At 48.7% G+C, this 15,346-nt stretch overlaps 1 protein-coding gene across 12 annotated transcripts in view; it reads left to right on the plus strand.

Annotated features, from left to right (window-relative positions):
* arhgef2a (Rho guanine nucleotide exchange factor (GEF) 2a) overlaps positions 1-15,346 on the plus strand; it is a 53,340-nt gene that overhangs the window by 25,121 nt on the left and 12,873 nt on the right. For all 12 annotated transcript variants that reach the window (XM_072716161.1, XM_072716154.1, XM_072716160.1 and 9 more), the window contains 6 exons: positions 6,433-6,595; positions 12,716-12,783; positions 13,469-13,532; positions 14,079-14,208; positions 14,827-14,936; positions 15,162-15,305. In XM_072716161.1, the coding sequence (XP_072572262.1) occupies positions 6,433-6,595; positions 12,716-12,783; positions 13,469-13,532; positions 14,079-14,208; positions 14,827-14,936; positions 15,162-15,305 (679 nt within the window). The remainder of the gene's footprint in view (positions 1-6,432; positions 6,596-12,715; positions 12,784-13,468; positions 13,533-14,078; positions 14,209-14,826; positions 14,937-15,161; positions 15,306-15,346) is intronic.

Below are 15,346 nucleotides of genomic sequence, written 5' to 3' on the forward strand. Positions count from 1 at the left end.
CTTTTGGTGATTTTTATTCAGATGGCCAGTATTAAATTTTGTATGTAATGTATTTTTCTTTTTGTAATCCTTGCAGAAATTAATTAGCCTTCCAGTTTTTAATATAATTTTTATTTGTTTAGCTGATGCTTTTTTCTGAAGTGATGTATGTTTAGCATTTTTTTTTATTATTTTGAGAAAGCAAGGTCAGACAGTCCCTACAGTGAATGGGGGTTAAGAGCTTCGCTCTGGGGCCAAATGGTGAAATCACTCTGCTCACACTGGGCTTTGAACCAGTGACCTTCTGATCACCAGCACAACTTTATAACCTGCTGAGCCACTTGTGCTTATATGCCTGGGTTACAACGGAGTGATTGGTGTTTGGCTTTACGAGGTGGTGGGGGGGGGGGATGATATTGGCCCCCATGGTAGCATTTGCACTTTCTTGGCATAAACTGACAGCTGTCTGCGATTGGACGCTCGAACAAAAGGCACGCCGGCGTGATTAGCGCACATGCTCGGGCCATTTTGTATCCGAGGCCTCCGACATACAGAGGTCAACGCATACCAGATGATGTGAGCAGCCATCTGGACCCTCCCCACCCCCCCCCCGTCAGCCAACTCCCATAGGAACTGTAACCCAGTGCGTTGCCACGGTCACTTAAACCGGGCCGATTCGGCGAGGAGCTCCACACATACGGCCCGTTAACAATGGCCTTGGTGGGGGGGGGGCTTCTCCTGGCATTTCACATAGACTCACTTTAAAGCGGAATGTGCTCATTAAAATCGGGGTGAACGGCGCCCTTTCGCATAAGCGCATCGGAGAACGACCTCCATCTTGCATCCCTCTCACCTTTTGTCGTTCTTTTTACAGTCATTACTGGAAAACAAGTGGGGGGGGGGACCTGCACTTCGACATGAATTTGTGTGTCAGCATGACTTTCTTCCTCCCCCGAATAAGACTTCTCAGTTTAAGACACGAAGGTCTTCACATGTGAAATGTGCTATAATATGAGTGTTTCTTCCATGGGGGGCAGTCCAGCACATTAGGGGTCTCAGCTCGTTACCGTCACTCAGAGCAGCCCCAAGGTTATGTTTATGTTTTATTTAGCAGATACTTTTATTTGAGGCAGCGTATGTTTTTTAGCGAAAGTGGGGTCAGACAATTGCCTGGAGCACTTGTGGGTTAAGGGCCTCGTTCCGGGGCTCAGTGGTGAAATCACTCTGCCCACCCTGGGACTTGAACCAACGACCTTCCGATAACAGGCAGGGCATCTTAACCCTCTGAGCCACACGCTGCCCCTGTCCACAGAGAGAAGCAGGCGTCACAAACGTCTTTTAGGCGAGAATATCTGAGAAATCGGGACTGTGAGAAAACGAAAACGTTTTAAAATGTAAATGTCTGACGTCTGCGTTGGGCACTTCCCCATGTCTGGAAAATGGGAAGGAGACGTGACATCAGTGCGAGGGTTGACCGTGACGGCGGTCATGTGGCCGTCCGGTCCGGTGTGTCCTCACGCCGCTGGTCTTGCGGAGCATCATGGGTCATTAGGTTTGTCCACAGCTGCCTCCCACAAACACTGGCAGAAATTAGCCGTGTCTAGCTAACAGAGCGGCTTTGTCCGTACGGCTCTACGGGCCAAACTCATGCTGTCGGACCAATGGGCTCTGTCAGCTGCCCGTGGTGTGTGTGTGTGTGTGTGTGTGTGTGTGCCCTGTGTTTCTTGCGATATGTTCCACTCTAACCGTGACCACACACTGAGCCAGCAGTTCCAAATAATAGGTGGATGAGACCTGAAATCAACCTTTAAAGTTATTTAATGATAAATAATTCATGGAATAAATTAAACCTCAAATTACATAACATGACAGGAATGAATGCACTGATCTCAGCGTTGGCATTTACATTTTTAGCAGCCGCTTTTGTCAAAAGTGATGTACAAGTGAGGCAAATGGAACATTACAAACATACGTGCTGTCAAGGAGTTAACTGGGCATAAGTGCAGCTGGGCTGAGCTTCCGGTGAATTCTCAGTTACAAGAGTAAGCAGGTCCTGGGGCAGGAGCTACACAAGAACTTCTAACAAAGCAAGAACCTAATAAGACTATTCAAGGACCAGAAGTGCAACCTTAGAACATTTGGGGAACGTAACGAGTCTTCAGGCTAGTTGAGGACGGCGCTGAGATCCATGTTGGCGTTCTGATGGGGCTGTAGCCATCTACAGCTCTTCGCCGTGCCGGTCAGGTCGGTGCTGGGCCTCTCTAAGAGTCCTTAACTCTATTTCAGGACATTTCAGTTAGTTAAACACTAATGCAGATGAGAGAAGACAATTCAGTTTCGGCCCAGTGGGCTAAGCGGAAGCACAGATCTGCCCCCGATTCTCCTCACTGGGCTTGTGTTGGACACACCCTGTCTACACTTCAGAGAGCTTGCTTGTTCTGACCCATTTTTACCCCTCTGTGTCCCACACAGTACATAAACATAAAGAACAATCACACTGCGAAGGAAGTGTAATGCCGCAAGCATGTGTGTAATATTTTTATATCTTGGACATAGAAAGAAATGGAATTGGTTAGACATATTCCTGGAATTCGTGTTTGCAGTACGCTATTGTGTACTCTCTATTTTGCAACTCTATTTCCATGCTAGTGTTTCATGTGTTGTAATGATCAACCCCCCTCCCTCCTTTAATTCCTTTAGTAACCTTAAGCCCCACCCTCCCACGCTAAAAGAGGAAGTCAACTCAGTTTACTTCCTGTGCAGGATGTTAACTTTGTGACCAGCAAAGATATTGTCTATAGAAAAATAAGCTCACAAATGAAGTTGAATTAACCCATGCTTAGACAGAGTCAGAAAAGGGGCTTCATTTAGGATTTGGGATTTTGATGGGAAACAAGTATTCAGAATGTCAGCAATGTAAAATAATTGTATTTTTGATGCCTTGAATATAATTCCTTTTTTATATGCTGATGTAATAATCACATGGTATTCTGAATGTGTCTGCTAGGCAGATTGAAAATATATTAAATTGTGCTCATTTATGTTTTGTTCTTAATTAGCCCGCAAGCAGGGCGCACGCTTCCGGCCTCCAGGCGAGGAAGGGAACACACCCCGTCAAGCCAAAGTTTGTTTGTTCTGTCCATTTCATCTCCTGAAAACAGTAGCTCTTGTCAGACTCTGAGGAGGAACTGAAACTTCCTGTGAGCTGCGGCTCAAGGCAGCGAGCCGGCCTCCATTTTGGAGCCTGCAGAGGAACGCGAGGACTCCCGGTTCCGTCAGCCGGGCTCCCAGCCCCTCTGAGCCGCTGGATCCGCGCTCGGCACCTCCGCCGTCCGAGTGCAAACTGCCAGCCCGACTACACAAGCCTGCGGCAAAGTGGCAGCTCTGCTGACTAACCTGTGATGAAGTGGGCAGTTTAGATGGCGCGATAATCAGCTTGTTATTGCTGGACCTTTTTCTCAGAAACCAAAACAGCCCTGATGTCATCTTTGTGACATTAGATATCAGTGATGTTGGCCAGCTCACCCACGTATCACAAATGAGGCTGGCAGATTTCGTTTCACCTCTGTTTGTTGGAAAATGTACATGCATGCATTTTCTTTAGGGAAATGAGAATGAAACAAAAAATGAAAAAGTGCTCTGTGCTGTGGGCCCACGCCCATCCCCCCCCCGGCCTTTGGGTGTGTGCAGCTTGTTCTCAGTCCCTCTGTGCATTTTCTCCAGGTTCTGCGGTTTCCCCCCGCAGGTGTTATGGGAGTTGGTCTCTTAATCGTGGGGGGGTGTGTGTGTGTGTGTGTGCAGTTATTACATTGTGGGGACCAGATTTCACCACAATGTGATAAAAACCTTTACCTGTTTACCTTGTTGAGACATTTGTTTCAGTCCCCACAAGGATAATCTCAATTTGATAAAAATCTGTGACTAAAGAAACTAAAAATGCCAAATTTTTGTATTTCGTTTGGTTACTTAAGGTTAGGACTGGGTAGAGGTTAAGGTTGTCATAGTTGGGGTTAGGTTTAGGGTTAGGGTTAGGGTTATGCCCATAGAAATGAATGGAGAGTCCCCATAAACATGAATACGTGGTCTGTGTGTGTGTGTGTGTGTGTGTGTGCGCCTGCTGTATGCTCTGTCTCCCCTGGGTCTCCATACCATATCGTTATTTAATTTAAAAAACACAGAATGTAACTCCTCTTCAACCATTTTACATCTGCCTGCCCAGTACAGGGTCCCTGGAAGCCCCAAACCTATTCTAGGCAGCACAGGACAGGATGCCAGAGATTTAACTCATTTTAAAAAATCTAATAAAACAGAATCTGTGTGTTTTTGCGTTAGACTGACACGTTTATTGTGGCTTGCATGGAGTCAGCTTTGTCAGTGTTCCTGGGCGTGAGGCTGGGCTCCAGGGACCCGGCTGCCCACAAACACTGGAAGGGACGTGTAGGTTAATAACCGTAATGACATCAGAGCGGCTCTGCGGCCCAGAACAGAGCCGGGTTTGGCCCGCGGCCAAGGGGAGCTGCGTAGCAGAACTGCATCAGACCCGTGTCACGTGACTGGTGTTAGCTAGAGGCCAGCATGCTGGGAAATGGAGTCCGTAGGTCCGTACCTGTCAGGATCAGCAGGCCGGGCTGCCTGCTTCCCGTCGGGCAAAATGGCAGCGTTAAGTAAACTGGTGTCTGTTTGCTCAGACCCTATGTACTGGGAGCGGCGGTTTAGGGTCGACCAACAGCAGTGCAGATAGGTAGGGTTGCCATGCTACGCCATGTCTGTTTCAGTAAACAATGAAAACTTTATTGCCGGCCGCGATATCAGAATATGTTGGATATTTTAACCAGGTATCTTAACAATAGGAAACTGGGCTTATTTAAAAAGTGCTCCTATGGTTACTCTTCAGTACTTTGGTGCCTTTCTTTGGTTCGCTGACAGAAGAATCTGGTAAAGCAGTTAATGTTATTGAAATGCCAAACGCTTTGAATTCCCTCTCGATGATCTACCCTTTTCCAGAAGAAAAAGAAATAATGTCGATTTTTGGGATGAAAGTAAGGAAAAGCAAACCTGCACAGAGAGGCTTCGTCTTTGATTGGTGCACCTTGGTTCTGTCGTCGTCTTTGATTGGTGCACCTTGGTTCTGTCTTCGTCTTTGATTGGTGCACCTTGGTTCTGTCTTCGTCTTTGATTGGTGCACCTTGGTTCTGTCTTCGTCTTTGATTGGTGCACCTTGGTTCTGTCTTCGTCTTTGATTGGTGCACCTTGGTTCTGTCTTCGTCTTTGATTGGTGCAACTTGGTTCTGTCTTCGTCTTTGATTGGTGCACCTGGGTTCTGTCTTCGTCTTTGATTGGTGCACCTGGGTTCTGTCTTTGGTTTGTGTGGCCAGCCCTGGGTTCTGTGTTAAGTCAGAAAATATTGTGAGGTGTTGGCGGTCAGTGACGAGAGCACTGGGGGGAGCAGCACAGACTGAACTTCAGTTTACGGGGTGGGGCTTTGGGCTGAAACACACTGGGGGCAGTTGGGGGGAAAAAGCTGCTTCCAGCGTGTGATTCTGGGAAGCGTCGCTGTGCCGTTCGGCTCGTCCCGAGCGTCACTGACGGTGCGGGATCCCCACCTTCTGCTTGGCCTTAAAGCCACTGTGTCCCTGTTGGTCCTTTGCCATTTCACCATTTTAGAAGCAGCCCGGGAATTAAATGCAAAACACTGCGGTTTTGGACCAAAAAGCGATTAAAGGACGGAAATTCGCTCCTTTCGCCAAAAACGCGGACGGTGCTGGCATGCAGGCGGAAAATGAGGAACAGATTCACTGGAATTAGGCGTCCAAACATGAATGCAGTGAAGCAAATGGCATTAAACCGATAATATGAATCAGATGGCAGCATGTTTGAAGTGTTTTAATGTGGAGTCTCAGCACAGCAGGGCGGCCCCTCTGACAGGTGACCGGCCGCGCTGCGGATGTCCAGTGTGTTAAGTGCTCTCAGCTGAACACCTGCAGTGGCCGACTGGTTTTAGTCTGTATGACATTTAAGCCAGTATTACCCACGTGTTCAGATAGCATTACATGTGTTTAGTCAGTATTACTTATGTGTTCGGTCACGTTTTCTGTGTGTATACTCAACATTACCTGTGTGTTCAGACAGTACTATGTGCGTGTGTTCAGATTAGGGATAAGCTTTCTGTATTTCACTGAACCACTGCAACAGCAGCACCAGCAATGAGATTCTGTGTGATTTCGGCGTGATGGATGCTGTCATCATGAGAACAGCGAGTGCCGGTATAATTCTGCCGTTTCCTACCGCAGTGGCCCTGTTCGTCACGCTGGACACGAGCGCCAGCGAGGGAAATAAGGCATTAAATGTAAATGCGAAGCTGAGTCAGTGCCTCTCTGTCCTGCGACGTCCAGCGTTCTCCGGAACGTTCCATGGCATGCTTTTAACTCACCGATTTTAACTTCTTGTCCTTAGAACAAAGAGAAGGAGAGGATGAAGGAGAGAGAGAAGGAGGCGAGGGAGAGGGAGGCCAGGTATAGTAACGGGCACCTCTTCACCTCCCTCACCGTGTCCGGGACGACGCTGTGCTCCGCCTGCAACAAGAGCATCACTGCCAAGGAGGCTCTCAGCTGCCCCAGTGAGTCATCCCGCACGCCGCCGCTCGAGGGGGCCCTCTGCAGGCTGGGCGCGGCACCACGGTCTGCACGAACAGCGACACGATGCAACTGGCATTGAAACCGAGCGTTTGGCCAAAATGAGTCTGGAATTTGCTAACCGACGGACAGGCAAACTAGCTTGGGGGAGTTCAGGGCAGTAAAAACCCTTGAGAAGGTGACAGTATAGACATGAAGTGAAGGACAAATACATGGGTGAGATGTTGAGTAATAACAAAGTGCAATAACGCATTGCAGTAAGGCTGCGACTGGGTTTGAGGTCGAGTTTAATGCTGTGTTACGCAAGTATGAGACCATGTAATATCAAGCCTTTATCATCCAAGCAGACGTTGGTTATTGGGCTTCTCATAGGTTCTTCAGCACAAAGTGTAAGCCAGTAGGTGTCTGACACACATCTCAACACAGACACACAGCAACATATCTGCATTCTGGATAAACCAGTGAACCCAGTAAAGCAGCTTCGTCCTGCAAGGAAGGAACAGCTGGATCCTGGATCTTTGAGGGTGGGGGGGTTCTGGGGAACGTATCAAAAGAAGAAGAAAGAGTCCACAAGAAACAGGGGAGTTTGGAGAGGGGGGGGGGCGTTCCATGCAGTGAGGCCCCTCCGGAACATCAGTCAGCTGCTGACTCGCCCCCCCCGCCCCCCCCCCCCCCCCACCTACTCCCCACTTGGTGCAGAGACAATGGTGTCAGTGTGTGGGGAGAGCAGATCAGACGGCTTGCCTCCACCCCCGCTGGGCTGGGGAACAGCTGGGGGCGGGGGGGGGGCAGACTGTAGGGTGAGGGGGGCAAACAAACACGGTGTGGGAGGGGGTAAATAATAACATGCGGATTGTGGGGGTGTGTGGACACAGGAGTGGTGACGGTAAGAGGGCAGAGACGGTGGTATGAGAGAGCCGTAGACGCAGAGGACATTCTAGGATTAAGGTGGAGCCATAATTCATAGAGAGGGGCCAACCTTATCGTTAGCCAATGAAATGCTTTGAATCGTTGAGTGACAGGGGAGAGGGCACTCCGGGAGCCAATCAGCTTTCAGCTGGGTCCCGTCACCCTGTGGTCCCACCCCCGTATATACCCCCAACTGGAATACTAGCCGAACTGCTGTGGAGCAGGATGATTAATTTCCATGGGGTCTGCAGTGTGATAAACGCACTGTGTTAAGTGTCCAGTGTATCCAGTGCAGAGGCCCTAATTAGAGACTTCAGACTTCAAACAAGTGTGCTATCATCAATAATGAGACTGGAGACAATTGTCAAACACTTCCCTGGATCAGCATTACTGTTTCACCTTGGCAGGGCGATTGTGGCATAAGAGGGTAACATAATTCATACAGTGGTGCCAGCCTTATCACCAACCAATGATATAGTTTGAATCAGTGATTGACAGGGGAGTGAGCACTCTAGGAGCCAATCAGCTTTCAGCTGTGGTCAGTGCCCCTGTGGCCCCGCCCCCTGTATACTCCTCTGCACCTTGACATTGATGGTTTTGATCTGAAAGTTCAAAGGTGAGACAGACGGCATAGGGGAAGGTGGGAGGGTAGTCATTCAGGATGGTGGGGGGTAATTATTCATACCCTTTGGGGAGGGGAGTATACGAGTGACAGGGAATTTAACCGTTAAAGTCACAGTTCCAGCCCGGGGTTGGGGGGTTATTGATTTGGGATCAAGGATATAATTAAATTTGCGAGAGTGTGTGTGTGTGGTTTCATGGCGTGTGCAGCCATGGTGGGGGTGAATATATTATCATTGGTGATAGCAATAAAGGAGAGACGGAGGGTGGAGTGTGCACTGTACTGTGAAGGAGTGGTTGAGTGTTTGTCCTTCACGGGGGGTAGCCCTGCACGTTCTAAGGGCGTCTGCTCCGGGCTGTTAACGCATGCCTGTCGCCTGCTTTGAATTTGTCGCGGTGGGGGGGGGGGCGCTCGTCATTTTCCTGTGCATTATTAATTATTTTAACAGTAACGGATTCAGTGAAAAATAGCGCTGGTCCTAGCACCGCCTTGCCAGCAGGACTAATTTTAGTTGTGCAGTCTGTTTCTTATCTGTCAGTAAGATCATTTCCCAGTTTTGTCTGGTGGCGTCGACCCTCAGCTGCATGTCCTCTGGTGAGCCATGTGACCTGTTTGTTTGCATATGTAAACTCCCTTCCCCCTAATACACATCATGTGAACTGACTCCGCCACCCCCCCCTCCCCCAGCCACCAGCACCTAGGCATTGAGTGACGTGTGTGAGGGATTAAATGCCAGTCTGTTACCCCCTCATCCTCATCCCACTAGGTTCTGCAGCCACGTCTTTGAATGCTGCATATTTAGGTGCTTAGCAGGAAATGAGAGTTTGGTTTAATCCCTTAATCACAGTCAAATGTCTTTAAAATGTAGATATCGCTTATTCTAATTGAGACATTGTAGATAGGTGCTAGGGATAAAGACATTCTTTAGGAGATTTAGAAGAGGGGCTGCTGGTATTCAGGACTAGTGTTGTGTATTTGATTCTCAGATGTCGTTCAGGCGTTTTGGATGCTGTTTTTACTGGTCGGTTAACGGTGCATATTGATGATGACGGCTGCAGGACTGACTCACTGATGGACTATGATCACAGTTTACACTCTGCTCTTATTAAAGCAGGTTCATTTTCTCTGTTTTCTGTAATGTTAACTTGCCTGAGAGGTGGTGGTTGGGGGGGGGGGGGGTTGGGCAGCCAGTTGACCATGTGAGTTTTTGGTTCCTCTCCTCTTCATCTTCCCCTCTTCTCTCTTCCCACATACCATTCTGTATTTCGTACAAACGACGTAGTAATGGATTGTCGGCCGCTCTTGTTTTGTGCCTTAGGGTGACTCTGTTATGATAGATAACAGTGATGATGATGATGATGATGATGAGGAGGAGGAACATGGTAAATATGATCAATAGGCTGGACAGCATGTATCCTAATACAGTGGTGAGTTTAGTGTGAAATGGAGCCAAAATTACCCCAGATGTGTAGAGTACAAATGTAGGGAGGGGGCACTAATGAACAGACTAACTGTACAATGCTGTGTCAGTATGTGTGGAATTACCCCCAGACGGTAATTACTGCCTAGATTACAGCCCTAGCCTCAGGGCTTGTCTTTGACTGGCCAGAGCCTAATTTGAGTGCCTGGGATTATCAGTCGGCAGATTGGCTTTCAATCCGGTTTAACTCGCTGCGGTGTGATATAGGGACGGTGTAATAAACAGGGCTACAGCAGTTCTAATTCCCATACATTTCGGCTCCTTAAACACACTTATTTACTTTGACCCAAGAAGAACAAGTAAGTAAAAATATTTTAACCTAAATCCTACTGTCAGCCGTGTAGGTTACATAAGAAGTATCCTAAACGAGGTAAAAACCAGTTTTAACTGACTTCTTATCCTTCTGTAAAGAACCAGTGACATGAATGAACTATGGAATAAATTGCTTTGTTAATGCTCATGTTTCTCTTTATTCGTTTTACAAATTGGCCTGTTATGATGGGTTTTTGTGCACGTTCAGCGCCGGGTGAGCATGGCTGTGTCTAAGGGCACGGACCTTGTCCCTGCTTTACTGAGTCAGTAGGTGAACAGTAGAGCTCAGTGTTTCGGTCTCTGTAGATGGTTAAATTTGGTCTGTGACTGAAGTCTAAACATGGGAGGGGAGAGATTTTTCCTGGATCGTTTCCTGATGTATTTTAAACTCAAGAAAGATTTTGTTGTTAACCCAGTTGTTATTATAGTGACATGGGACCTGAACAGCCCATTTAGTGTGTGTGTGTGTGTGTGTGTTTCGGAGATGAATAGTGGCCACTGACTTTTGTGGAAGTTTAAGTGTGTCTGAGTGCTGTCGATTTGTCTTGGACACTGTGGCGCATGACATCTTCTCGAGAGCACGATCGGTCAGACGCCGTGACGTTACTGACGGTGTCTCGGACTGTGTGTGATCTGTCCCTGGTTAAACTGGCTGGGTTAAACACCAGGACGTAATTTGGAGTCACTACGAGACTTTTGGTTTTGGTTTGGTTTTTAGTTTTTTTTTGATTCAGATGCATGCAAGTGTGATTTTATGGGTCTCGATTAGTGAGTGTCTCCCATGTGACCTCCAGCCCTGTGACCAGCGAACTACTGCTGGTTATAAAGCAACTGGCAAAATTAGCTGAAGCACAAGATCACATTGATGTGCACAGTTGTGTACTGAACACACAGCCCTGCACAGCTGACTGAGTGATGTACCTGTACCTCCTCATACTCTCAGGCTCAGAGTTGGGGTGTCAGTCTGTCTGTCTGTCTGTCTCTCTCTCTCTCTCTCTCTCTCTCACACACACACACACACTCACACACACACAGATCTGTATTCATAACTTTGTGGGGACTCTCCATCCATTTCTATGGGAAAAACCCTAATTCCAACAATGACGACCTTAACACCTACCCAGCCCTAACCTTAACCTTAAGTAACAAAGCAAAATGCAGTTCTTTTGGCCTTTTTAGTTATTTTTCACAGATTTTTTAAAAAAAATTGAATTTCTCTTTGTGGGGGCTGAAAAAATAGTCCCCACAACGCCAAAGTAACAGGTTTCTGTCACGTAATGGGGGACATTTGGTCTCCACAATGTATATCTGACCCACACTTAGCTGGTGACTTCCTTACACAGCAGCGTCCTCCACCCAACCGTCGGCTTCTGAGGAAGTGAGGTCACCATCACCTGACCTGCCGTTTACAGCAGTTCACTGTCTCCATTTTGCATGGACCTTTTGCACTTGCCAGAAAAACTGGGGCGTAGATAAATTTAACCCCGTTACTAGAATATATGTTTTGGCTTGGTCCGCAGCTGGGCCTTTTGTTGGTTTTACGTAGAAGCCCAGCGAGAAAGACGGGCAAGTATGCAGAACGTGAATAGGGTTATAATTGCGCGTGAAGTGAGTAAGCTCTGTAAGCGTGTGTGCAGATTGAAAGCCCCTAATTACTTTATCTTTTCTGTTATTCAGGATTGTGGGAGTCTACAAACCCATCTGCATAAGCATTCCTGAATGTCTGGCATATAAGACTGAGGGTGTGGTGGCCTTGAGGGATTTTGGCCAATATATAAGGTCTCTGAGTTGTTACTTTGCAGCTTGCTGGTTTGTAATGGTCTAAAACCCTCTTGTTGCCCCCCTCCTCCATTGAACTCCTATGCCAACATCAACATATCTCAAACATCCCCCTAGCGTTCCCCCAACCATTTATAAAGGGGACTTCCTGTCTGCTCAACACCACAATGAAGAAGCATGACAGAGGAACGACTGAAAGGGGGTTGGGATGCAAAGGAACACGAGAACCTGATTCTCTGATTCTGGTTCTGTGGTGCTATCAATGGGGTAGTTCCTGTGTGGCTTTAAAGGTTTTTGTAAAGTGGGGCCAAAGCTTTTATCTTGTTGTTCCAACCACTTATCAAAGGTGGATAGTTTGGGTCCGGAAAGTAAAAATCCAGACCTGGATTTTGTTTCAACCACCCAGTTGAGTGCCCTGTTACTGTGAGGCTGCATCTTCCAAGCACTCATCCCGCATGGGTTTCCTGTAGGTACTTCAGTGTCTTCCTGCACTGCACAGGCATGCAGTGAGGCTAATTAGCATATCTGAATCGCTAATGAAAGTGCGTGAGTCCCTGTGTGTGTCCTGCAATGAACTAGCATCCTGTCCAGGCTGCTCCTGCATCTTGAGATAGACTCCAGGCTCCCTGTGACCCTCCACTGGCTAAGCGGCTCTTGAAGATGGATGGATGGATGGATGAAAGTCTTATTACAATGCACTTGTTCATTTTGAAATTAATTATTTAGCACTAAATAATTGCTCACTTTCTGCATTTTGGCCTTTTTCCCAGCGATAAATCGGACGGATCCCCTGCTGAATTGTGTCTGGTGGTACAGAATGTCTGTACTTCAATGATTTAAAAAAAAAAAGTGTTGTTTCATGTTTCTCTGTTTTTCATTTTCATGTGATAGCAGAACATTTTGCGTTCCTTGAAGTTCACTGTCACGGTGCCTCTCCATGTTTTATTTGTGTCGTTTCATTAATTAGCTGTTTATCGACCGGTGGTTTGCTTTGTTTTACAGCCTGCAATGTCACCATCCACAACCGCTGTCGAGACACTCTACCGAATTGCGCCAAAATGAAGCAGAGGGTAAGGATGGGGTGGGGGTGGGGGTGGGGAGTGAGGTGCATTTAAAATTGGTTTGACTGTAAAAAAGGACGGCAGTCGAAAGCCTGGTGCCCACCAAGCCGACGGCAAAAGACCAGTCCCAACCAAGACCGACACGCAGTCCCAACCAAGACCGACACGCAGTCCCAACCAAGACCGACACACAGTCCCAACCAAGACCGACACACAAACGATCGGCTTCCATCAATTGTGAAACTTTGCGCTGGATCACACCAGCACGAGTAGAGCTGTCGGTTGTCATACAGCCCAATCAGAGAGCTCGGTTTCACCGACCAGCTCCGGTGCCCTTTAAGCATGTTAAATCAGCCAAAACTGCACCAACGGGCACCAACTGTGTCCGACTGCACCACACACACACTGACGCAACAGTGAGTGACTCTCACGGACAGTCGGACGGCTGAAAATCGGCTTGGTGCGGCTCCATCTGTCTGGCTGATGAACGCCTCCAGCTAGTCAGGGAAATCTGTGTTGTGAAGCCAGCGTGTACCTGTGTACGAGTTAGTCTGACTAACTGGGGTGTAGTGACTGGGATGTGATGCCAGTGTGTACCTGTGTACGAGTTAGTCTGACTAACTGGGGTGTAGTGACTGGGATGTGATGCCAGTGTGCCTCGTGGGGTCACTGAAACGACACATGTGATTTGCAGCAGCAGAAGCTGGGTCTGATGAGGAACAGCTCAGCACTGCCGAATGTGGCCCTTCGAGCAAAGAGTGAGATGTGTTTCTTTTTGTCTCTTCCCTCTTCACCTTCTTACGGCTCCACCTTTCCTTCCACGCGGCTCCCTCATTCCTTTGCCTCTTCCTTGCCGGGTTCCTTTCTGGTCCCCGTGCCTCGTCCCTCACACGCCACCAGCAGTGTATGTCATTTTTCCATGTGCAGTTCCCCCTTTTGGCCAGCGTGTGGCGCCTGGGGCCTAGCGCGCCCATAGAGGTCATTGACACCATGTCTGTGGATCTGGCCACGGCAGCCAAACCACAGACGTGTGCTCAGTGGGCGCCCTGCTGCAGAAACGCGTCTTTTAATGTGCTTCACTGAATCTCCGCAATTGGTTTTTGACTCGCAAAGTACAGCATCCTCCTTCCCACTCTCTTTGCCCCTTGTGGCCATTTGAAAGACTTCCTGTCCCTGTCACTGTCACACACTGTCGCAGACCTCTCTTCCTCTCATACTCTCCATGCTGTCCACATCTGCCCCCTGTCCATTCCCATCACCTCCCTCACCTGCCCCCTGTGCCTTCCCCTCCTCTGCCTCCCCAGCCCCCATGATGAAGGAGCGGCCCAGCTCAGCCATCTACCCATCAGACCTACGGCAGTCCCTCCTGGGCACCCGCCGTGGCCGCTCCGGCCTCTCCCTCTCCAAGAGCGTCTCGACCAATAACATCGCGGGGTGAGCTTGTCCAACCAGCCTTGTGATAATGTGGGTGGGGCTATCCTCCGGACCTAAGAGACCCATTGGCCAGTGGTGGGGGAGTGTAGATATTGACAAACGCAGCTGCATGCTAGGCGACGGTCACACGCCACATGGCTCTACGTTGGCTGCTGTCGTTGTTTCAGTCCGGAATGCTTATCGGTGTGTCGTGTTGTACATTATGTTGTTGTAATGTAGTGTTTTTGATTTTGTTTTCCCTTTTTTGTCTGTTTCTTTGCCAAAACACGCTTCCTTCATCGCCCCCCCTGCTCATCCCTGTCCCTCTGAATGTGCCCCCCCCCCCTCCCCATGCACGCCTGTACGTTCTTCTGTTTGACGCTCACATTTACTGCTCCCTCCTTTTCTGCGTACGCCCGTCTCCATCTCTTTCTCGCTGATTTCGCCCGTCCGTCCTTCTCTGTCTCTCGATCCGTTTCGGTTCTTCCTCTGTCACTGTGTCTCTTGTCCACCTCTCTGTCTTTGTCTACGTTCCCTTCTGTTCTCTCTCTCTCTCTCTTGCTTTCTGTGCGCGCGTACCCCTGTGTGTGTGTGTGTGTGTGTGTGTGTCTGTCCTCGTGTGTGTGTGTGTGTGTGTAGGAACCTGAATGACGACTCTCCCCTGGGGCTGCGCAGGATCCTCTCCCAGTCTACAGACTCCCTGAACTTCCGCAACAGAGCCATGTCCATGGAGTCCCTCAACGATGAGGGTGAGCAGAGGAACCCGAGCGAAAGCGGAACAGGAGCTGCCATGAGTTTTTTGGGAGCCTGTGACATTGTGACAGAGGGCATGGGGACTCAGGGCATGAAGGATCAAAGAAAGCACTAGATTTAAGCAGTGGCTCAGCGCTGTGATTATTCTTTCGTTTTTTTTGTTTGCCGTTCCTCCTGTTTACCCCTTCAACTGTCGTTCCTCCTCCCGTACTCCCTCCCAGGGGAAGTTTACTATGCCTCCATGCTGGAGGAGGTGGAGCGGGAGGGACGAGACTTCGAGGCTGATTCCTGGAGCCTGGCGGTCGACTCCTCCTACCTGCAGAACCACCGCAAAGACGTCATCAAACAGCAGGATGTCATCTACGGTGAGGCCCACTGCCCCGTCCTCCATCACGGCCTCAAGTGC

This window comes from Paramormyrops kingsleyae, chromosome 9, assembly GCF_048594095.1.
Source record: "Paramormyrops kingsleyae isolate MSU_618 chromosome 9, PKINGS_0.4, whole genome shotgun sequence".
In the NCBI taxonomy this organism is placed as follows: domain Eukaryota; kingdom Metazoa; phylum Chordata; class Actinopteri; order Osteoglossiformes; family Mormyridae; genus Paramormyrops; species Paramormyrops kingsleyae.